The sequence below is a fragment of the Sander lucioperca genome, chromosome 4 (assembly GCF_008315115.2).
Source record: "Sander lucioperca isolate FBNREF2018 chromosome 4, SLUC_FBN_1.2, whole genome shotgun sequence".
Classification (NCBI taxonomy): domain Eukaryota; kingdom Metazoa; phylum Chordata; class Actinopteri; order Perciformes; family Percidae; genus Sander; species Sander lucioperca.
This window is the reverse complement of record NC_050176.1, coordinates 29039201-29062461: the sequence shown is the minus strand read 5'-3', so window position 1 is coordinate 29062461 and position 23261 is coordinate 29039201. Positions and strand designations below refer to the sequence as shown.

Here is a 23261-nt window from a genome sequence, read left to right as displayed (position 1 = left end):
AGCTGATGACCAAGCACACAGTTGATGCGAATTCTCCGCCCCCCTCGTCAAAGCCAGGCGTCAAAAGCACAAAGCAAGCCAATCCACTTTTTCATGTTGATAAGGGCATTAAAATGAGAAAAAATAATGGGACAAAAATAAATCTAGGGACATTTAGAATAGATAAAAATGTGCGATTAATTGCGAGTTAACTATGGCATTATTGCGATTAATCGCGATTAAATATTTTAATCGTTTGACAGCACTAGATAAAACCTCTACCTCGATCTGCTGGACGGTCAGGTCCAGGAAGGTGTTCTCGTTGCGGACGCTGATCAGACTCTTGGGGCCCTTACAGCCCATACTGGTTCCCAGACCGCCGTTCAGTTTGACCACAGCGAGCTTGTTGAGGCTGGCGGCGATGTTTTCAGGAAGACCCTTCGTCTTGATCTTTTCATAGGGCTGGATCTGAGCAGAGACAGCACAAAAACATTTAAAGGGAATCATAATGTATCTGTGTCAACAGTAGAGCTGCAAAGAATAATCATTTAGCTGTCATCTATTAAATTAATCGCCCAACTATTTTGATAATCGATTAATCGTTTTGAGAAATCCTCTGATGTCAGCTTGTTAAATGTGAATATTGTTCTAGTTTCTTCTCTCCTCTGTGACAGTAAACTGAATATCTTTGAGTTGTGGACAAAACAAGACGTGAGGACGTCATCTTGGGCTTTGGGACCATTTTCTGACATTTTATATCCGTGAATCGAGAAAATAATCAACAGATTTCCTGCAGAAAATTCTTGTGAATGCTGAAAAGCTAAATTGATAAAGCTAAACTGGATTGCTGGCATAACTGCGTAAGAAGAAGGTGAAGTAGTGAGAATAGTTGGAAAAGTGGGAATGGTGTTAATTAGCATGGATGTCATTGTTAGGGTGGCAGTAGCTCAGTCTGTAGGGAGATCGGTTAGGAAGTTCAGTGCTAGTTCACCAAAGTCAAATAGTATACCAGAGACAGTCTGGAAGAATATGCAAACTCCACAAAAAAAAGTACAGGACAGACTGGGAATCAAACCTGGGTCAGAGTCTGCAGGGCCTACTTTCTGGTGCTGGTTGGAGCAGTGCAAACCACTGAGCCATTGTAGTACAAAACAATGTACGTTGAAAACAATCATAGTATAGTATGTCGAAAAAGTCATAGTATAGTATGTCAAGGAAAGTCTGGAAGAACATGCAAACTCCACCAAAAAACAGCCAGGCCGCAGTGGGAATTGAACTTGGGTCAGAGTTTGCAGGGCCTACTTTCTGGTTCTTGTTGGAACGGTGCAAACCACTGAGCTACCATAGTCCAACACATTGTGCGATGAAAACAATCATAGCATAGTATGTCGAAACAAACATTAAGAGGTCATATTAAAGTATGTTTAAAAAGTCATAGTATGTCGAAAAAGTGATGATATATAAATGTTGAAAAAAGTGATCAAAAAGTCACTTTTTTTCCTGAGTTTAGTATGTCACAAAAAAGTCTGGAAGAACATTCAAAGTCCACCAGAAAAGCCCAGGACGGACTGGGAATTGAACCTGCACCTGGTGCATCTACTTAATGGCGCTAGTTGGAGTGATGTAAACCACTGAGCCACTGTTATACCAAATAATGTATGATGAAAACAATCATAGCATATTATGTCCAAAAAAAACTGCATTAAAAAGTCATAGTATACTATGTTGAAAAAGTGATCAAAAAGTCATAGTGTATCGAAAAAGTCAAATAGTATGCCAGAGACAGTCTGGAAGAATATGCAAACTCTGCAAAAAAAGGACAGGACGGACTGGGAATGAAAGCTGGGTCAGAGTCTGCAGCCACTGTATTACAAAATAATGTACGTTAAAAAACAATGGTAGTCGGAAAAGTGATAAAAAGTCACAGTATAGTAAGTCGAAAAAGTGATACATTTATGGTATAGTAAGTCGAAAAAATTATAAAAAAGTCAAAGTATAATATGTCCAAAAAGTGATACATTTATAGTATAGTGTGTCAAAAAAGTGATAAAAAAGTCATATGGCGCTTTTCCATTACATGGTACCTGCTCGACTCGCCTCGACTCTACTCGCCTTTTTTGGTTTTCCATTACGAAAAAAAGTACCTGGTACCTGCTAACAGGTACTTTTTTTAGTACCTCCTCAGTCGAGGTTCCCAGCGAGCCGAGGCGAGCCGAAAAGGTGACGTGAAAGCGACAGACGGGGGTGTCCTGAACAAACCCGCTATTTTTAAACAGTTTAGCCACCTGTTTGTTTTTTTGCTGCCTCCAGCTTCTTCTGAAACTAAATGTGTCTTCTGGCAACAACACACACCTTCGACGTTCTGTGTGTGTGTCGCGTTAGGTCACGGCAGTTTACTACGGCGCCGCTTGTTTACAGTTCTGCGGAGGCTCCAGGCAGAGCTTTCACCGTATCCTACGTACACACACACATGCTGGCTCGACGCACACACAAGCTGACAAATGTATACAACAGGCCACATATTACACAGGCTACGGAGAAAGCTCTGCGTGGAGCCTCCACAGAACTGTAAAACAAGCTCAAGTGGTCTGATGTTTATACTTGTGCGCTGGTGTGTGCGTCGAGCCGGCAAGACGACCAGCCACGCTGAGGCGGTACTAAAATCTGCAATGGAAAACGGACGCACAGCGTGTCGAGGCGAGTAGAGTCGAGTAGAGTCGAGGCGAGTCGAGCAGGTACCACGTAATGGAAAAACGCCAATAGTATAGTAAGTCGAAAAAATTATAAATTTATTGTATAAGTATGTCGAAAAAGTGATAAAAAAAGTCAAAGTATAATATGTCAAAAAAGTGATACATTTACAGTATAGTATGTCAAAAAAGTGATAAAAAAGTCATAGTATAATATGTCAAAGAAAGTCTGGAAGAACATGCAAACTCCACAAAAAAGTCCAGGATGCAATGGGAATCGAACCTGGGTCAGAATCTACGGTGCTTGGTGGAACAGCGCAACCCACTGAGCCACTGTACTACAAGACATGGTGCATTAAAATCAGTTATAGTATAGTATGTCGATAAAAGTGCTAAAAAATACATTGTATAGTATGTCAAAAAACTGATACATTTATAGTATAGTATGTCGAAAAAGTGATAAAAAAGTCATAGTATAATACGTCAAAGAAAGTCTGGAAGAACATGCAAACTCCACAAAAGTCTGCAGTGCCTACGTGCTGGTGCTGGTTGGAACAGTGCAAACAACTGAGCCATTGTAGTACAAGACATTGTGTGGTGAAATCAGTTATAGTATAGTATGTCGAAAAAGGTCATAAAAAAGTCAAATAGTATGCCAGAGAAAGGGTCTGGAAGAACATGCAAACTCCACAAAAAAAATTTACCATAATAATAATCAAAACCTGGCTCAGAGTCTACGGTGCCTCGTCGCTGTTGGAACAGTGCAAACCACTGAGCTACTGTAATATTAAATATCATATGTTGCAAACATGCAGACTCCACAAAAAAAGATGTGATTAAAAAAAAAAGTCAGAGTATAGTAAGTCAAAGAAAGTCTAGTATGCAGTCCCTCCAGGATTTCGCGATGTCGCGATCGCGCCAATTCACGCAAATTCAACCAATCACTGCGAATTTGGTGCGACTCGCAATTTTCACCAATCACCGCAACTTTTCCGCACATTTGACCGATAACCTGAAGTTTCCCGCGACTTCAACCAATCACAGCAGTCCCACGTGCACTCTGAGAGCCAAGCGGGAGTGAGAACAGGTTGATGACCTAAATTGAGGACAGCAGGCAACGCTCGTTATTGTAAGTGCAATAAGTTAAAGTACTTTATCAAACCGTATGAATGTGTGTCCCAGGACAGGTTAGGAAAATAACTAACAATGTAAAGATCAACAAGCCACTGACAGTGACACATATTGTGTGTATATGTTTATACTTATATTGTTTATATTCTTTTTATCCTTCTTATATTTGTATGTGTGACATGCTCCAACAACACCATGACAAATTCCTCGTTTTTGTCTTAAATCCACCAGCCATTTTCATATTATACCAACATTTACAGCATCCTGAGCCTTTTTATTAAGGTTACTAGGAAAACTCAGCCCAGAGTAGTTTTATTCTCCCCAAAAAAAGTATATAAAAAAAATATATCGCAACTTTTTTGCAACTTTCACTGTCTCTCGCAACTTCATTGCAACAAACATACAAAGACATTGCAACTTTTATCGCAATTTTTTTTACAAAAGCTCCGGCGAAATCAGGCATTTTGGGCCGCAACAATCTCAAAAAAAGGCCGCGAAATCCTGGCGGGACTGAGTATGGTTTAGATATGACGACCAAATTTCCGGCCACTCTGCTAGTTTATGAAACGCTCCTGTGGGTCGTGTTAGAGGGGAGGAACAGACAAAAAAGATACTGTTGTGTGGTTTGGAGGACTTGTTGAAGCATTTATGTGAACTGAATAATTTTAGGGCACTCTGGTGAACTGTTTTCTGTCTCTGAATGCTGAATTTGCTGCCTGCAAAACACATTTAGTTACACTTTTAAAGAAATGTTGACCAAAGAATTGACTAAATATATGCTTAACCCCCAAACCTCAGGAGGCACCTGACACAAAAAAATAATCTGCAGGTAAACAGAAACGGACTGAGGTTGAGGTCGATGTCAGACTGAAAGCAAACAGTTTGTTATACAAAGCAGACAGCAGGCTGTTACACAACAAGAACAACTTTTTTTTTTTACTCTGGTTATCACTACTGAGTAGTGAGTCAAAGGTTACATTGTTGAAATCAATGGATTACATGACGATACTTCTCTGTTTCACGAGTTTATTCACTCTCTGAATAAATTAAGGCAACTCCATGCATTTCCCCAGAAGCCCCAATATGAAAACAAAAAAAATTAGCTATTTGCGTGATCAGTCACAATGGAGCCGGAACCGGCACAACAGAGCCAGGGCAGGAATGCGTTGCTATCTTGGAAATTCAAACAGCATTTCACATTAAAGAAAGAACAGGGAGAACGAAATATAACTGTGCAGTGCAACCTCTGCTTGCCAGCAACCGACCTCCTTTCAGCGTCCAAATTACTCCACCTCCAACCTGAAGAAGCGTCTTAAAGTAAGTTTTTTTTTTTTAAATTAGCCAAGCGTAGTCGTCTGCTGTAGTTTTACTGGTCACCTTGCTATTTTATAGGTAGCTATACTGCTTAGTTGACGTGCGACTTTACATTCTCCTACGTGCTGATTTACTAGCCCCAGAGCCAGAGAATGACTAGCCTCGTTTGACATGCTAGCTAACGTTAGCTAAAATTAGCTCGTGGTAGCTTAGACTGCGGTTAGATTTCTGTAGTATACAGTTCGGGACTACAAATACAAAAATCTATCTGCTTGTTCAGGTACACATTCAGCCAGTTGGAATAGAAGAACACACCAGAATAGGCCTGTTTAGTCAGAATAGGTCTGTTTAATCAGAATAGGCCTGTTTAGTAAGCTGGATGTGATGGCCGCATTCCTACACTTATAAAATGCAATTCAATGTGAAAGTAATCCAAGTATTCCGAATACGTGACTCTGATCAAGTAATGTAACGGAATACGTTACAAATTACATTTTTGGCCATGTATTTTGTATTCTGTAACGGAATACGTTTTGAAAGTATCCTTCCCAACGTTGAGGACGTCACACAAATGGGACATTTAAGTGACGCTCCGACCTCCACACAACCCTGCGGAGAATCGCTGGATCGCTTTTCCTGGTCTGAATGGGCCCTTAATCCCGTCCATAGGAGCTGGTCTGACCTTTAAAACCTCACCAGCAACACATGACAGCTGTCTGACACACAGAAAGGATATTTATGGACACGTGTGCGTGTGTGTGTGTGTCCATGTGTGTGTGTGTGTGTGTGTGTGTGTCCATGTGTGTGTGTGTCCATGTGTGTGTGTGTATGTGTGTGTGTGTCCATGTGTGTGTGTGTGTGTGTGTGTGTGTGTGTGTGTGTCCATGTGTGTGTGTGTGTGTGTGTGTGTGTCCATGTGTGTGTGTGTGTGTGTGTGTGTCCACGTGTGTGTCCATGTGTGTGTGTGTATGTGTGTCCATGTGTATGTGTGTCCATGTGTGTGTGTGTGTGTGTGTGTGTGTGTGTGTGTGTGTCCATGTGTGTGTGTGTGTGTGTGTCCATGTGTGTGTGTGTGTATGTGTGTGTGTGTCCGTGTGTGTGTGTGTGTGTGTGTGTGTGTCCATGTGTGTGTGTGTGTGTGTGTGTGTGAAACTTGTACACAGGATATAGAGTTTCACATCCTGGCCTTCAAAAAGATAACGATGTCCTGTGGGATCAGACTCACAGTCAGTGTTAAGGTCGTTGTTAACTGACTGGGTGAGTAAAGGCAGGTGGGTGGGAGGGTGAGGGGGTGACGGGGTGATGAAGACGAGCGCCCAGCAGCGTCCGGAGTTCCACAGGAGACAAATGTCACCGCCTGGCCAACCTCGCCGCCCTAAAACCAGACTTTCAAATACTGCGGCGGTCAGACTATTCTTAGTCCTAACCTTCAGCCTGCTCGGGTATTTTGGGAAAGTGTGTGTGTGTGTGTGTGTGTGTGTGTTTGTGACATGTCACCATGCCGATAAATAGTTGGCTTTAGCCTGAATGTTCTCTGTACTCAGATCTGGTTTCGTTAGCTTGTTTCTGAAGCAGTCAGATGATGGAAATCCATCTCTGTGCATCCACTGTAGAGATACGGTACATTCAGGATATGTTTAATCGAGCTTACTACAGTTGGATTGATGTAAAGTCGACGCAGAGAGCAGCTATCTCAATCCCTAGGGTGTACATTTTGATTTTAAAGTGCCCATATTATGAAAAAAAATCACTTTTTTCTGGGATTTGGGGTGGTATTTTGTGTCTCAGGTGCTTCCACACGCATACAAACTTTGAAAAAAAAACCATCCATGCTGTTTAGAGTGAGATACGGTTTCTGAATGTGTCCTGCCTTCAGTCTCTGGGTGAGCTGGTCAAAATCTGCACAGCTTTCCAAGTCACTAGCCGAAACGAGCGGCCTAGGGGGCTAACCGTTAGCATGCTAGCTTGTTCTCAATGGCAAAACACTGCTACAACACACACGAATTCACCCTAATCTACAAAATAAATTGTATAGAACTACTTCCATGTCCCTGTTCTGCAGGTATTCCACACAAAGTTGGAAGTGCGCCCTCGTTTAGAAGAAGTCTCCCTGCTAATCCTGCTATGTTTGTAATTAAGTGTTTGTCTTAGCCTAAATCACTGATTTGTAAGTGTATTTTATTACCCTGTGGCGAATGCGCTATGTATAGCACTTTGGTCAGCGCGAGCTGTTTTTAAATGTGCTATAGAAATTAACTTTACTTTACTTACTTGTTGCCGAAGTTGCACAAACAGCTAGCTCATGTAGTCCTTACCTAGCTACTGAGCATGTGATCTTACCTAGCTACTGATCATGTGATCTTACCTAGCTACCGAGCATGTGCGACTGCCAACAAAGATGTTACAGCAGTGAGAGGTCTCACTCTGTAGCTAAAAAAATACAATTATGAACCTGACAATGAGCATAATATGAGAACTTTAAGGGTGGTTTTGTACACCCCCTAAACATATGAACCGTAAAACATGTGGAGAGCATCTGGACGGGGAGCAGACGCACGTGAAGGACCGAAAGTTGCAATTCCACAGTTTGTCTTTCCTTTAAAAGACATTAATGTTTGGGATAGCTCAGCTCAGTTGGTAGAGCGCGCGCCCATATACAGAGGCTTACTCCTCGACACAGCGGCCGCGGGTTCGTCTCCGACCTGCGGCCCTTTATGTCTTCAGCTGTCCTGTCAAAAAATAAAGGCCAAAATGCCCCAAAAAAATAATCTAAAAAAAGACATTAATGTTTAAATGAATTAACGTATATAAGTAATTAAATCTCCTGTTGGATTGGTTTGCCCTCTTGAGAACATAATGCGCAAAAATATATATTCAAATGTATTCGAACCTAATATACGTGCACAATATAATAATTATGGCTGTCAGCATTAACGCGTTAATCGCGATGCATTTAAGGGTCGAGCATAATGCGTTAATTTTTTTTAATCGTATTAATCGCATGCCGCCATTTATTAATTTATTTTCACTTCACTCGGCTTTGCGTCGTGCCTAACAGGCGACTATTTTCCGTCCTTCCTCGTAACACAATAGCAACGTCGATTTCGGTGCCTCATTCTGGTGCCACTGATATGTCTGCTCTTCTCTCTGATGCTCTGAAACAGACGTTACAGGAAACAGAAACATCGCTGCACGTGACGCTAGTTAACACTATACTCGACAGCAGCTAACGTTAGCCTACCGCTAGCTAGTAGCTGGATTAAACACGGTTACAATGCTGACAGCTAACGCTAAACGGTGTAAAGTTTGTCTGTATTTCACTGGAGAGGATTCCGATACCGGGATGTAACAATCTGCAGCTGCTGTTGTCGGAAAAACACAGACGGTGCGTTCAATTAAACTGGTAATTTACAGTCTCGTGCCAAAGTTGTTGTTAAATTCAAATGTGTGACTAGATTAAATATATAATAAACAAATACAAATCTTAAAATCAAGTTCATACAGTCACTTTCTTTGCATTCATTTGGTTCCCAATCAAGATCCACTGGTAAGAATGGCTTTCCATTGTTAATATGAACTTAAAAACTGTTCTGAAATGCAAAATAATAGAATTTTAATCATGTGATAAAACATGCGATTAATCGCGATTAAGAAAATGTAATCGTTTGACAGCCCTAATAATAATCAATACATAATATAAATGAGACCCTAAACAACATACAGTATGTGGCTCCTACACTGTCCTTGGCTTACAGCACAGAGGATTGCAACATGACACGCTGGCCTCTGGTAAACAGTGTGACCTCGGCCGTATCTGGTGCTTACCGAGTCCTCTGGCGGCCGGTTGATCTTGGCCCAGTCGACTGCCGGACCTTTGACCTGCAGGAATCTGTGGAAGATCTCCTTGAAGCCATCGAAATCTTTTCTGGAGATCTGAAAAAGAAAAACATCAGAAAAACTGAACAATCAAACCAAACTTCAGTGACAGTGAGAAGAAAAATCTATTCAACTGTAAGCTGCTGTATTTAGTTTCCTTTTAGCAAAAGTAGGGATGCAACGAATCCAGGATACGGCTTCGGATTGGGCTGAATATTGGGCTTTTTGACGGTGTTCGGTTTCTGCCGAACCTTAGAATTTTTACGAACCCTACGCATGCACTACGCGCGCTACGCTGGTTGACATAATGACGGCGCCGTTGATTACGGGAAGGTGTTTACGTAGGTGGAGCGTTCAATGCAGTAGGCTGTGAGAAAGTGAAAATGGAACTTGTGAGCAGAAAAAGTGTAGTTTGGAAGTACTTTCAGTCAGAAGAAGGCCATTCAAGTCCAGCTACATGTTCAATTTACAATGCCGATTTGTCTCGTGGTGGCGAGGACCCTAAACTATACACAACATCACCGCTGTTACAACATCTGGTATGAAACATCTGAAAGAATACGAGTTGTGCATGAAGGAATCTACAGACAGCAGCCAGAATGCAGCAACTTCAGGTACAGCAAAGGAAGGACAGTCACTGTTGACTTCATTAATGTGTTTACTGTGTTCATGGACTGAGGATGGGACGAGGATTCAGCAGAATCTCAACCAGTGGATTTGGTATTCGGTCCGAACCCCAAAAATCTGGCTTCGGTGCATCCCTAAGCAAAATACTCTGAGTGAATTGAATCCCCTCTGGTAAACAATGTAGCATACGTCTAGGACTTTTTGTGTTTACCGTATTTTCCGGACTATAAGTCGCACTTTTTTTCATACTTTGGCTGGTCCTGCGACTTATAGTCAGGTGCGACTTATATATCAAAATATTTATAATTTCACATGTTTTTAAATGTTATTTCATGCTGAAAACATTACCGTCTAAAGCCGCCAGAGGGCGCTCTAGGCTTCTGACGACTATATGCTGCTCCTAAAGACAACTGAGAAAGAAAAGAAACTGCAGGTAGTAAAATATGCAGCCGAAAACGGTAATCGAGCAGCAGAAAGAAAGTTTGGAGTGAGAGAGAAACTTGTGAGGGACCGGCGAAAAGGTGACTCTTACTGCAATGAAGGAAACAAAGAAAGCTAGTCGCGCGCTGAAAGCAAGATGGCCAGAGCTGGAGGAACGAGTCCACAGATGTAGATGCACGTCAACGGTGCAGTTACGTCTCCACGCCCTGGTAGTTGTTCTGTATTCTGTGGTATAGTTGAATAACTGTTAATGTGTTACGTTAACATACCGGACACCTACCGTATTCAGACCCTTGTTCTGTGTGCTACTGTGTAGTTGAATAACTTGCCTTTCCAGATTAAATGTCTGTTCTTGGTCTTGGATTTTGTGAAATCAATTTCTAAATAAATGCGACTTATAGTCCAGTGCGACTTATATATGTTTTTTTCCTCTTCATGACGCATTTTTTGACTGATGCGACTTATACTCCGGAGCGACTTGTAGTCCGGAAAATACGGTAGTTTGACAGATGTGCCCTGAGCCGTTTGAAAAGGGCATCGCGATTCATTTTTTACCTCAAGCGGTTGTAATCTTTACACATTTGCATCGCTACTTCTAAAGAATGTCACCAGATTAACCGTTGCATCAGGATGTTTCAGGTCTGTTAAAAGGTATTGGCCAGTTTTACTTTGATCAACTGCTGCAGCTCCACTGTGTTTTAAAATCTCCCGTTTATATATTCTATATATTTATATATTCCCCTGACCTGCAGCAGTGCGTGAACGGTTGATTCTTTATTTTCCTGTCTTGGGTTTAAAAGACACCACAATTTCAGTTGCAGTGTTCAAACATTTCACAAATGTTTGGAGACATAACTATAGGTTATTTTACAGCTTGTTCCTAAACAGTAATTCTGTCTTCTCTCCTGAGCTCGGTGAATAAAATCTGCTACAACATAAAAAGACTTTCCTTTCTTGAAGCATAACTCAAATATTTCATAATCATCCAGCCAGAAGAAATCATCACAAATGTGTGTGTGTGTGTGTGTGTGTGTGTGTGTGTGTGTGTGTGTGTGTGTGTGTGTGCGCGCGTGTGCGTATGTGTGTATATGTATGTGTGTGTGTGTGTATATGTCTCTGTCTGTGTGTGTGTGTGTGTGCATGTGCATGCATGTGTGTGTGTACGTGTGTGTGTGCGCGCGCATGTGTGTGTGTGTGTGTGTGTGCATGTGCATGCGTGTGTGTCTCTGTCTGTGTGTGTGTGTGTGTGTGTGTGTGTGTGCACACGCGCATGCATGTGTGTGTGTGCGTGCATGTGTGTGTGTGTGTGTGTGTTTTACTATATTCGTGGGGTCCAAAAACCGGGAGAGTCCAGTATACTTGTGGGGTCTGCACAGCCTTGTGAGGCCAAAATGCTGGACCCCACAAGGTTAAAGGTCTGTTTGAGGGTTAAGACTTGGTTTTAGGATTAGGGTTAGAATTAGGTTATGGTTAGGGTGAGGGTAAGGGTTAAGGTTAGGCATTTAGTTGTGATGGTTAAGGTTAGGGTAAGGGGCTAGGGAATGCATTATGTCAATGACGGGTCTCCACAAAGATAGTGAAACAAACATGTGTGTGTGTCCATGTGTGTGTGTGTGTGTGTGTGTGTGTCAGTGTGTGCTCTCAGGGTTGTTCACCTCATGTCCCACTATAGCAGGCCAAAACTCTCCTAACAGAGTTTTTGTGTTATCTGTGTGATAAGACTCTCTGTATGCAATACTTTACAAATATTTGCAACAGAAACATTAGCCTATGACACGTTGTTACCTGGCCTGACACCAAAACTACAACATGTGGTTCACCAATCCACATTTTAAGACCTTTTAATGCCTGAAGTCTTCTAGAGAAACATGCAAGGTTAATAAGAGAGAGCTCCAGCTTAGTCTGCATGATACTGTACAACATTGCAGCTTGTCAGGCGGTCTTGGATTAATACCCCGTTTACACATACAGGGTTATTTTGAAAAACTGAGACATTTCCCTTCGTTTGTGCCCTTCGTTTACACGCAAACGGAGAATTCGCCTCTGAAAACAAGTCTTTCTAAAACCTCCGGCCAGAGTGGAGATTTTGGAAAACTTCGTTTGCACGTTTGCATGTAAACTGAGACAAACGGAGGTTTAGGCAGCCAGGGAAGTGAGGAAGAGAAGAGAGAGGAAGTGATTGGTTGCTGTTGTTGCTGTTTTGGGGATTCTGATTGGCTAACGTGGGCTTGAGCTTCTCGTTACACCGCCACCTACAGGTCTGGCGTGCACTTAACAGCATTGACGGCATATATACTCGGGTACGTGTAAACGAACACTTTTCTAAATACTGACAGCTGTGCACGATGTTATTTTTGAAAACGGAGAGGTTGAAATGTCCGTTGATGACAATAGCCGGACCACGTGTAAACGTAGCGTAAGATTGTTCAACGCCTTATTAAAATTCTTAAGCGCTCTTTACATTCGGCAAGGACTGGCCTGCTGGGACCAGGGCGAGATGCAAAGACCGTATAAGTGAAGGCAGAACATCTGGATCGCCCGCTAGTGGCTGGCTTTGAGTCAATTAAATATTTCCCAAAAGATGGTTTCTGTCATTTCAGGTAGTTCTGATCACGCTGATGTTTGCTCAAGTGTTAATTTTTCTGACCAGTTTGCTTTTTATTAGTTACTCGATACTATAAAAAACGGGCTGAAACGTCATGACTGACAGCTGGGATTGACTCGTGATTGGTCGGGTGGGTGTATTCGGGAGATTTTGGCTTCACTTTTGTAGAGCTGGAGGGAGTGCAGAGACGTGTTATCTTTATATTCACTCTATGTCTCAAATCGTGCACTTCTGTACTTACACTTTCTATATTGAGTACACAGTGTGTTCCCACTAATGAAGTTTGGCCTGCAACTGCAGCGCACCACGAGTACACGGATGCTGCACTCAAAATAGGTCAAAACGTTGAGTGTGGATCGCTGCTACAACAAGGCTCGGAGAGCGAGGGCTTCTCTCACCTGGGCCTCGGCCGTGTTGGCGGTAGCGAGCAGCGCCTCCAGCTCGCGGTGCATCGACTCCTCGTGCTGCTGACGGAGCTTCTCCTGGAACTCCGTCATCGCTCCGCGGGTCAGGTCTGCACACACACACACACACACACACACACACACACACACACACACACACACGGAGAGACAGACACACACACACAGAGACAGACACACGCACACACACGGAGAGAGACACACACACACACACACACACACACGGAGAGAGACACACAGATACACATACACACACACACACACACACACACACACACACACACACACACACACACACGGAGACAGACACACACACACACACACACACACACACACACACACACACACACACACACACAGAGACAGAAACACACACACACACACACACACACACACACACACACAGAGACAGACACACACACACACACACACAGAGACAGACACACGCACACACACGGAGAGAGACACACAGACACACACACACACACACACACACACACAGACACAGAAACACACACACACACACACACACACACACACACACACACAGAGACAGACACACACACACACACACACAGAGACAGACACACGCACACACACGGAGAGAGACACACAGACACACACACACACACACACACACACGGAGACAGACACACACACACACACACACACACACAGAGACAGAAACACACACACACACACACACACACAGAGACAGACACACGCACACACACGGAGAGAGACACACAGACACACACACACACACACACACACACACGGAGACAGACACACACACACACACACACACACACACAGAGAGACAGACACACACACACACACACACACACACACACACAGAGACAGGCACACGCACACGGAGAGACACACAGACACACACAGAGACAGACACACACACACACACACACGGAGACAGACACACACACACACACACACACACACAGACACACACAGAGACAGACACACACACACACACACACACACACACACACACACACAAACACACACACACACAGACACACACAGAGACAGACACACACACACACACACACACACACACACACACACACAAACACACACACACAGACAGACACACACACACACACACACACACACACACACACACAGAGACACACACACACACCTTGAGATTAATCTCACAAAATTGTAATTTTTTTAAGCCTTTTTTTGATAGGACAGATTTGCGTATGAGGGGGGAGAGAGGGGGGGGGGGGGGGCGATATGCAGCAAAGCGCCGCAGGTTGGAATTGAACCTGCGGCCGCTGCGTGAGGACTGAGCCTCTGTACATGGGGCGCACTCTTTACCAGGTGAGCTACCCCCAAATTCTTCAGTTTAAGTTCAACTGTAAAGATCACAACTATTAAAGGTACAGTTCAATGACACAGAGAGTGAGAGAGTGAGAGAGAGGAATGACCTGCCTCTGCCTGTCAGATCGGCCCCCCAGCCTTCACATCTTTAAATCACGACTTAAACTCACGTTTATTCATCGGCCTTTAAACCTGCTTGAGAGTTGTATTCTTGCATTTTCATTTTCTAGTTTGTTACTCGTTTTAAATATTCGTTTTTGTTACTCGTGTGTTTATAATCTGTCCGAAATCATGTCGATGTCTAGCACTTTGGTCAACTAAGTGTGCTTTACAAATACAGTCAAAATATCTGACAGACTATTATTATTATTATTATTATTATTATTATAATATCATTATATTAAACAGATTTGAACCCTTGTGTTGTCTTCCTGTCGACCTGCAACTTTTAGTTTTTTTGGGTCAAAATTTTTAACTAAAATTGGTCGACACTTTTTCTCACTTTTCCCGACGTTTTTGTCACTTTTTTCCAAGTTTTCTGTCACTTTTCTGATGTTTTTTGTCAGTTTTTTGGCGTTTCTGTTCTTTTTTCCCCACTTTTTTTAAATCTTTTTTTTGACATTTTGTCAATTTTTTTTCAATGTTTTTGTCTAATTTTTTCCCCCCAAAATGCTTTAAAATTGAAATAAAACACCCAAATTCAATGATAGTAGTGAACTGATCATGTATTTTACGGAAACATCCCTTTTTTTTTTTAACAATGTGGTTGTCAAAAAAAAAAAATATTTTCTGATATACAAACTTTTTGAAAAAGGGGTTAAATTTGACCCGAGGAAACAAGGGAGTTAAAATAATTAGATAGATAGATTTTTATTGATCCCAAAAAATGGGAAATAACGGAATTTAACGCTACTATCTAAGATAAACTGCTGAACTCGTGCTTTAGAGTCTGGAGTTAAACGACGACAACGTTCTTCAGATTTTTTCCGAAACGTTTCTTGTACATACTTTATGAAGACAAATTAAAAAAAACAAAATAATTTTGCACTTTAACCCTTGCGTCGTCTTCGACCATGAACTTTTTCGCTTTTTTTTTAGGCCTTTTTAAACATTTTTGTCACTTTTATCAATTTTTTTTTAATTCATGGTCATGAAACCTAATTTATATATAATTATACCTCATTTTTTAGTTTAAAAAAAGCATAAATTATGAATTATTTTGACTAATAGTTAAGGTCAGAGGATGTTGAGTGAATTACAGACTGCATATATGTCAAAGTTTAGTCAAGATACTGTTTTGAAACCAAATGCTATAAAAATTTAATAAAACACCCAAAATTCAAAAGAAGTAATCATAAATTTTACCGGCAAAGAACGTTATATGGGTTCCATACCATACAACGTGCATCCATGTTATTTTTTGGGCAATTTGGTTAAAAGAAACCCATATTTCTGATATGAAAAACTTTGAAAAGGGGTCAAATTTACATAAAAAAGAAAAGCAGAAAATTCCCTGTTAACATCTGGGAAAAGACACGAGTCTAATCACACACACACAACTATTATTATTATATTATTATAATATTAAAACATATTTTAAAACAATTAAAGCTGCTGTGTTAAATCAACTGCTGAACTCTTTGTGTTTCAGTGTCTTGGAGGTAAAGGACGACAATGTTCTTCAGATTTTTGAGGACGAGATTGAATTTAACGAGAGGAAATTTCATTCTCAAAATCATTTTGTACCTCTTGAGTATTGTTTACGTAAAACACCAAGTTAGAAAGTCCCGGAAAATAACAGAAAATTACTTATTAACATCTGGGAAAAGGACAAAAGTCTAATCATACACACACACACACACACACATGAAAAAAGTCCCAAAATCGGTGTGACAACCTGGATATAAACTTACCAGCTACCGTTAGAGACATTTTACGACAACAACAATGCTAAGATCTGTGGAGAGGAAGCAGCGGGCAGGTGTGTCGGCTCACAGTGAGTCCAGTTTGTTAAAAAGTGAAAAATGGTCCCAAAGAAAAAAATCACCAAAGTCTGCAGCTGACAGAGAACAACAGACGTCCTCGTCATCCTCAGCTCAGAGGAAGCTCACAGAGCTGCAGCTCAGACCCTGAACTCAACACAAGACCCGCCCACACACACCCCCACACACACACACACACACCAATCACACACACCTAGCCACAGTGTGTGTGTGTGTATGTGTGCCCGGTCATGCACATGCATGTGCATGTGTGTGTGTGTGTGTGTGTATGTGTGTGTGGTGTGTGTGTATGTGTGTGTATTTGCCCGTTCATGCACATGCATGTGTGTCTGTCTCTGTGTGTGTGTGGTGTGTGTGTGTGTGTGTGTGTGTGTGTGTGTGCCCGTGCATGCACATGCATGTGTGTGTGTCTCTGTCTGTGTGTGTCTCAGTGTGTGTGTGTGTGTGTGTGTGTGTGTGTGTCTCAGTGTGTGTGTGTGTGTGTGCAGCCCACTCAACATCACAGACTCCTAAACGGACAGACTCTTAGAACTGAGAACTTGAATATATTTGTGATTTGTGTAGGGCTGTCAATCAATTAAAAAATGTACTCTAATTAATTACATACTCTGTGATGAATTAATCTAAATTAATCGCATACAGAATTTTTGCTGTGAAAGTATTTTAAATATTTCAATTCAAATGAATCAATGAATAATCAGCATTAGTGACATTAAAAGTTAAAAAAAATACTCTATTATTATTTTCGGCTTGTTTATTGCTAAGGCCATACGGGCCATACATTTAACAATAACTTTGAATGCACCACAAGGCTGTAGGTTACCAGTTTCATTGAACGCACCGTCTGTGTTTTTCCGACAACAGCAGCTGCAGACCGTTAGGGCCCTGACACACCAACCAGACGGGCCGACCGTTGGCAGAAAAGCCAGTCGAACTGATCAGTCGGGTCCCCGAGGTCCAAAAAATGCCTCAGAACACACTGAGGAGACGCCGACTTGAGCGTACGCTCTGCGCGTGCGCGAAACGTAATACGTCTCCATAGCAGCAGGCAGCGCTGCTCTGTATTGTTTCCATTAACAGTCTGATTATTTACCAGAAAATGAAAACCGGCAGCTGATTGGATGAATGCGTCACGTGGGTCTTTTTTCTCTGGAAATTCACAGCCAGACTGTCATGGCGGCTCGTTCAGAATACGATCTCATATTGTACTAAAATAGTTCACCGAAACGTGTTTCTGAAAACATTTTAAGAGAGAAATAGGCCGTGCAGTCCTCGGACGGCCGACGGCACGGGACACACAGAACAGACTCGAGTCACCGACCTCGCCAGACGGTCCGACGCCCGATTTTTGCGCTGGTGTGTCTTCTCTCTTACATCCCGGTGTTGAATCCTCTACAGTGAAATACAGACACACTTTACACCATTTAGCGTTAGCCGTCAGCATTTTAACCGTTTTTAATCCAGCTACTAGCTAGCGATCAGCCTATGCCGGTGAATCGACAATGGTGTAATGATTCAGTTCGACTCCCAAGGCAAGACGATGCTCACCCGACTGGCCAATAGGAACGTGGCACAGCGAGAGCAAAATCCTGACACGAGAGCAAGAAATTGCATCGAGAGCAAAGACTGATGAGATGAGAGAAAATGTTTTCACACTGATAGCAAAAAATAAATATTTGAGAGTTTAAAAAAGTATTTTGCGAGAGATTTTTTTTTTCTCAGAAATATTTTTAAAAATTTCAAATTTATATTTTTTTATGTTCTATGAGAAAATACTTTCCCTCAAAACTTTAGTCTCAAATATTTTTATTTTTTTTGCTATTGGTATGAAAACTTTTTCTCTCAAACATTTTTTTTTCTCTCAGATCATTTATTTGTAATAAATATGTAATAAAGACACAAATCTAACTCCATACACCACACCTTTATTTTTTCTCAGCGGCGCGCGACAAAGCGGAAACAGGAAGCATGGAATGCTGCTGCTGCCAGTTCTGACGTTGTTTATTTCGGTACACGATCCGTTCTGCACATGCGCAAGATAATACTGTTTTACCGAGGATACGACCTGCACGATCTGTTCCACGCTAGCCTATGGCTAGCCTCCACCGGGAAGCTAACGTTAGTTTAGCTAACAGCTAATTCGGCTAACCGCTAGCTGACAGCTAGATTCAGTCTAAAATAACGTTAACTCAAACGTAATGGGAAAAGCAGGCTACAGCTAAATTAAGACTTCACAGTAATAACAATAAAGACAAGTATTGAGTGATTGTATTTTAAATGAGCACAAGTAAAGTAGAACTGACGTAACAGCTGTTATATATGTTAGGTGTTTGTTATATATGTCAACGTTTATTTTCAAGTTTTATTTTGAGGGTCTTTTAAAGTTATTACATGCTGTCTCAGCTAGCAGTTAGCCGAATTAGCTGTTAGCTAAACTAACGTTAGCTTGCCTGTGGAGGCTAACGGCAGACCGCTACAATCAGCTAGCGGTTAGCCGAATGAGCTGTTAGCTAAACTAACGTTAGCTTGCCTGTGGAGGCTAACGGCAGACCGCTACAATCAGCTAGCGGTTAGCCGAATTAGCTGTAAGCTAAACTAACGTTAGCTTGGCTGTCGACCGGAAGCGTGGAACAGATCGTGCAGTGTCGTAAATCCTCGTACAACAGCGCATGCGCGAACATTTTGCGCATGTGCAGAACGGATCGTGCAGGCAGAACGGATCGTGTACCGACAGTTTACCTTTTTTCTTCATCTTCTAGTCCGTAGAAATAGCAAAGTCGGTAGCCTTTCCTCATTAGCGCCACCTCTGTTCAGGAGAAGACTGAAACTAGACCACCACGCGCGAGTATGAACAGTTACGGCGCTCCCATGACATCACGTTTGCGTGCGACAGGCCGGCTGCGGCGAGTATACCGCACGTTTCACTCTGACATCTCTCCACTAGTGCATGTATAGGTACTGAGCATGTGTGTGTAATTCAGGCCCGTGTGTAATGTGTAATAACAACAGCGTGAAAACATTGTAATTTCCCCTTGCGGGATTAATAAAGTATACATTATTATTATTATTATTATATGATATAATTCTGTAGCTTATATTGTTGCACGTGTAGCTGCCATGTGACTAACTTACTCCGTGATGTTGCAATGCTGACCTTTATCTTGCCCTTTACATCTCATGTGTTAAAAGGTAAAATCAATACTTATTCTGAGTCTTTTAAAAAATCTATTCACGGTCAACAAAGCGTGGTCCGGATAAACATGCACGGGGTCTTCAGTGCATCAGCAGGAAAACGAGGAACAGTTTTTTTGATTTCACTGCTCCTAAATCCACTTCAAACTATCACGGTCGTAGATTTAGATCGTAGTTTACTTCTCCAAAAAAAAAAAAAAAATCACACAAAGTCCACTTTAATTCCTCTCTAAAACAACTAATGTCTTCCTGGCTTGTGTCCTAGAACTACTCTGTATGTTTTTGATTTTTTAAGTACTGTTATACCTATTGTTTATTACTAAGTTATTGGCCTATTTTAGCTTATTTGTGCTCCAATTTAACCCCATTTAAAATCACGTTTATGTAGTTTTATGTTGCCTTGGTTCCTTTTATATCTGTCTTACACAAAGCACTATGAGATGTCTTGCTGTTGAAAGCTGCCAACCTTGCTCAGAAGAAAAGTAACGTGTATCTTCAGATATTTTGAAGTATATGTAATTATTTGGTGTGCTAATTTGTATTTTGGCTGTGTTGGTGACGCTGACACACACACACACACACACACACACACACACACACACACACACACACACACACACACACACACACGCACACGCACACGCACACGCAGGGCAGAAGCAGTGCTGCAGACAACTACTTGTTTTTGACAGACTTCTCGTGCACAAACAGCCGCAGGTCTGTCTCACGAAGCTACGTCACCCACCTGAGCACTCTCTGTCAAAGTAACAAAACTAACGTTACCGGGAGATCCTCAGGACAACGTCAGACCGGGACAGACTACCGTTCAGACCCGGAGGACTCCGTTTTAAAAACAAAAAGTCGAGTTAAACGGTTGAAAAGCGCAGCTTCATCCCCCTGCTGCTGTTAGCTTTTTTTTAAGCTGACAGCCTCAGCATGGCTGCTAGCAAACAGCCGAGGAGCCGAACGCTAGTGACGTAGGGTTAAGGTGGAACGGTAATTGGTGGAAAAAAACCGTCAATCAGAGGGAGTTTCGAACATGTCCCGCCTACTCACGTTGGTCTATTTTTACTTTTTAAATACTTCATTTATTATATTTTATTGTATGTAAATGCAGTTTTTATTTGAAAACTTTATTACCATATTTATTTTTTAATACATTTTACTTTATATTTCGTCACGTTACGCCAGTTTCATTCGGTTTAATGTCCAATTTATTTATTTTTTCTTACAATTGCAAAAAATTTTTTTTCCAAATAAGGAGACTATAAATATTCTCAAACCCCCTGAGATTATAAATAAAAACAACGGAATAAATTAATGATTAATTACATACATAACACACCAAAACATTCTCAGGTATCCAATAATGTTGAGTTTGGATTGATGCTGCCTCCACGTGGTTAAATTCATCCACTGCACCCCAATTACCACCATTATGTTAACCACTAATACCAACTTGTTCACACGAGTTCTACACTTATTCTTGGAATTCATGGTCAATAAACCTCATTTATATTAACTTATATCTAATTTTTGCGTTGATGAAAAGCAGAAATTAGGATTTATTTTGACTAATAGTTAAGATCAGAGGATGTTGAGTGCATCACAGATGGGTTTATGTGAAAGTTTAGTCAGGAGACTTAAAATAATAGGTTATAGATAGATAAACTCAAATAAAACTGAATTAAAGATCCAAAATTTAATGAAAGTAGTCATTCATTTTACTTGCGGATAGCGTTGGATGAAACCATCCATGTTATTTTGGGGCAGTTTGGTTGATGCAAACCCAAATTTCTGATATGGAAACTTTAATAAAGGGGTCAAATTTGACCCGAGGACAAGAGGAGGGCTTCTCACGCCAAAATGATGATAAAAAGCATCAATACTGTGAAGCAGAGTCTGCCTTGTCAGGACACACACATGTTGTTTGCACCTTAAAATAGATGCCATCAAGCCCAGGATCAAAACTAAACATGAGGTACGTCCGTAGACGGTATATATAATGGACCAACAGGTCCCGTGTCTCTGGACGGAGACCAGTGAAGGATATTAGAAGATCTTTCCCGGTGATGGCTGAGCGTTACTGAGCAGCCTCCAACTGAGCTTGAAGACGTAGATGTGACGTGAGCAACCTGTCTGAAAGTTGGAAGTCTTCTGGTAGCTGTGCCAAGAGAAATCTCAATCATTCCCAATCTAGCAGAGACGGAGAGCGTAGGTATATGTAAGGAGATAACATAGACACAGGCTAATTATTGATCACTAAAATGATAGTTAACATTAGTAATTACACTTAAACAGCTAATGGAAGTCCAAACTGCCTGAGAGCTTCTCCTGTACTATACGGTAATTCCTCTACTATGAGACAGTAAGTCTCGTGGTTATGACCCAATCGTTAGCCTATTTTTATAAAAACGTCTGCTACGGAGCCATAACGTGAGGTACAAGGTAATGGAGCCTTTTATACATTGTCGTGTTTCTTTAGAAATAAACAATGGACAAATAGAGTCTTTAAACTCTTCAGATGTAAAGTTATTCTCTGTCAAAGTGACGTCAAAATGAATGGCAGTCAATGGGATGCTAACGGGAGGTGATGGCTTGGTAGCATCAAAATGGCGCCATAGGAGCTACGCGTTGTGAGGAGATGCTGACCTCCTTGGGTACGTCCCATAGCTCTTAAATCGACTCCTCCACTCGCCTCCCTTCCTCGCGTCATAGCCCCTCCCACCGAGGAGGAAATCACGGAGAGAGGAAATGAGCAAATGTGTTTTAGAGGGATGAGACCAGTGGTGTAGTCTAATCAGTCCTTCCAGAAAAATGTGGAGTTTTTTTTGTGATTGTTTTGGGCAAAAATCCTTGATTATGCGGCACGTTTTTCTTAAAAAATGCGATGGAATATGTGGGATATTTATGCAATTTTATGCGATGAAATTGCGGGAACTTGCAAAAACTGCGGTTTCATCGTGGCTTCATCGCGGGGTTTGCAGCTTTTCGATGACGTTCACGTCGCGAAATTACGTCACTTCATAACGTCCCATGGCAACAGGGGAAAATGGCTGCTCTTGTGTGAAGTAAACGCAACATTTTTCAACTTTCTGCTAAGATATATGTGACTTTTTTGCAACGAAAATGCGGGGATTATGAAATCATGCAAGCCCCGCATATTTTGTGCGGAAATCGGCAATTTATGCGGCGAAAGTGCGGCGTATTTGAAAAAATGCGGCCGCCGCATAAATATGCAGACTTTGGCTGATTATGCATTGAATTATGCGATCGCGTAATCACGTTTTTCTGGAGGGACTGCAATAATGAGACTTGTGAACATCAAAGAAAGGAGAACTAGATTTCTGGTTGGTCAGTTTCGATGATGTTTTATTGGTGATAACATGTTCCCAAAACAGTTTCTGGACAGCTAGCGTGCTATCAGCTAACGACACAGACGTTCTCTCAGTGTCCTACAGACGGAGGAGGCCAGGTTGTGGTCGTCAATCAGGTTTTCTAAAAACCTGAAGAAGAGGCCTAGTAACACACGCGCGCACACACACACACTGACACACACACACTGAGACACACACGCCAGCTGGGACGGTTAATAAAGTGGCGGGCTCTTTTTCAGAGCCGCGAGCAGCGAGCC

General features: G+C 41.8%; 2 protein-coding genes across 4 annotated transcripts in view; both read right to left on the bottom strand.

The window, feature by feature from the left end:
* Window positions 1-20565, bottom strand: part of LOC116052162 (UTP--glucose-1-phosphate uridylyltransferase) — a 33658-nt gene extending 13093 nt beyond the window's left edge. The window contains exons 1-4 of one of the 2 annotated variants that reach the window (XM_031302688.2): window positions 20373-20565; window positions 13062-13177; window positions 8940-9047; window positions 262-447 (exon numbers count right to left, since the gene is read on the bottom strand). In XM_031302688.2, the coding sequence (XP_031158548.1) occupies window positions 262-447; window positions 8940-9047; window positions 13062-13160 (393 nt within the window). In that variant the 5' untranslated portion in view covers window positions 13161-13177; window positions 20373-20565. Of the gene's footprint in view, window positions 1-261; window positions 448-8939; window positions 9048-13061; window positions 13178-16345; window positions 16543-20372 lie in introns of those variants that run through there. The other variant, XM_031302687.2, reaches the window with a different exon arrangement.
* A 2410-nt stretch (window positions 20566-22975) lies between these two features.
* The window catches only part of LOC116052168 (malate dehydrogenase, cytoplasmic), a 40907-nt gene continuing 40621 nt past the window's right edge, over window positions 22976-23261 (bottom strand). For both annotated transcript variants that reach the window (XM_031302695.2, XM_031302696.2), the window contains exon 9: window positions 22976-23261. This exon is cut by the window's right edge and continues 170 nt beyond it. The gene's annotated coding sequence lies outside the window, so the exon portion shown is untranslated.